The following is a 1887-nucleotide window of genomic DNA, read 5'->3' as shown; positions in this document are numbered from 1 at the left end:
GTTATTGTGTAGAATTAAGGGAATTTCCAGGTGATAATACTCGCTGACCCGTAGACAGGTCAAATGCTACCAACAGAGTTTTAGTATAAAAAGAAAGGGTTTTACTATTGTAAAATCAGTCTTGTGGATTTATCAACCATGATAAAAGCATTCTTTCCTCTACTTGTTCTCTTAGTGTTAGAGAATGGTGTTCTATCAAAGGATTTGGAATCCTTGATGGATGCCATTTCTCCTTCAAAAGGCCCCGAAATTATTCCAAAGTACATCAAACAAGGCTGTGATTACTGCTCTCTTTCTTCTCAAAACACATACTGTATATATGGATTTTCTGAGTCTGTTGGTTGCTCTGGAGTTATCTCATCTGGGATTACGTCTGAATCTATAAAAAAAAAGATTTTGGATGTTCATAACAAATTGAGAAGGTAAATTAAAGTGTACAAATAACATGCAAACATATAATCCTCATATCCATGTATATTTTTAGGAAAGTTGCCAATGGTCAAACTGGAAGATTACCCGGAACAGCTTCCAACATGATGAAGCTAGTGTGGAATGACGAATTGGCTCGGGGAGCTCAACTCTGGGCAAATCAGTGTCAAACTAAACACGACGAGCCCAACACTTGTAAACATACTTTTGTTGGACAAAACATTGCATGGAGCCATGCAAGTGGTGAATCAGAGGAACCCGACTTTAAGACAGCTATTGAAAGATGGTACGACGAAATCAATCTCTTTGGAGGAGGTGTGGATAGTTATTACTTTAACTCTGCTACCGGACACTTTACTCAGTTGATTTGGGCAAGAACATATCAAATAGGCTGTGGTTTTGTTGCTTATACCGGTAGAAAAAAACAAGCAGGTGCCATTCAAAAAATTTACATATGTAACTATGGTCCTGGAGGAAACGCTGTAGGATCCCCTATTTATAAGCAAGGATCCGTTTGCTCCAAATGTCCACTTGGATTTGGAAGATGTGACGACTCACTCTGCATAGCTGGACCAGGAGGCGTTCCTGAAAAGGTTGAGCAAGAAGAGGAGGAGAAGGAAGAAGAATATGATCCTTATGGTTCTCAATACCCTTATGGCTCTCAAGATCCTTATGGTTCTCAAGATCCTTATGGTTCTCAAGATCCTTATGGTTCTCATGGTTCTCAGGGTGCTTATGGTCCTCCCTCAAGACCTAGTTACAATCCATATCAGCCCTACAGACCACCCCCACCTCCTCCACCTCAAGTTTATAATCCCTATGGGTATAATCCTTATGGTTATGGATATAATAATGGCTATGGGACCACTTTACGTTACTGCAAGAAACTTTTGACCAGAGTTGGTGGTTTCCCCAGACAATGAGAGGAACGAACATATAAATGAACCCTCAATACTAGCGAGCTTATCAATTAATTTTAATAATAATTACATACATTTACCCAAGGAATGTTTTTTTTTAAATAAACTTGAAATACATATTATTGAAAATGATACGTGCTTTATGATATTTAATGACGAAAACGATTCAATTGTGGTATACTCACAGGTTGAGTTAAAAAATAATTAACGTAACTGATCTCCAAAACAGTGAAATGATGTTCTTTTTATACCCCAATTACTAATACTGTTAATGCAAAATTAAACCATTGATAATAATCATCGTTAATAAGATTTGGTTATCTGTGCTTTACTTCAAGCCTCCGATAATGTCACTCATCTCTGGACAGATGATAGATATAAAGAGCTCTTTTCTGTAAATAAGTTGGTGTTAGCAGTAGGCCCACCTCTTTGTTGAAGAATGTTACCCGATCTTGTTTAAACCTTGGGTACTGGATTTTTACAGAAATCAGTTTCATCCTTCGGTATACAGCAGTGCCAAGTCAAAAATTTCTTCTGA

General features: G+C 37.6%; 1 protein-coding gene across 1 annotated transcript; it reads left to right on the top strand.

Annotated features, from left to right (window-relative positions):
- The first annotated feature begins 97 nt into the window (after positions 1 to 97).
- On the top strand, positions 98 to 1481 carry LOC121132190 (venom allergen 5). Its single transcript, XM_040727584.2, has 2 exons — positions 98 to 422; positions 485 to 1481. Exons 1-2 carry the CDS (start codon positions 139 to 141, stop codon positions 1350 to 1352), a joined length of 1152 nt encoding a protein of 383 aa, XP_040583518.1. The 5' UTR covers positions 98 to 138; the 3' UTR covers positions 1353 to 1481.
- Positions 1482 to 1887: the final 406 nt, after the last annotated feature.

This window comes from Lepeophtheirus salmonis, unplaced genomic scaffold, assembly GCF_016086655.4.
Source record: "Lepeophtheirus salmonis unplaced genomic scaffold, UVic_Lsal_1.4 unplaced_contig_13071_pilon, whole genome shotgun sequence".
NCBI classification, from domain to species: Eukaryota; Metazoa; Arthropoda; class Copepoda; order Siphonostomatoida; family Caligidae; genus Lepeophtheirus; species Lepeophtheirus salmonis.
This window is presented reverse-complemented; position numbering and strand designations above follow the sequence as displayed.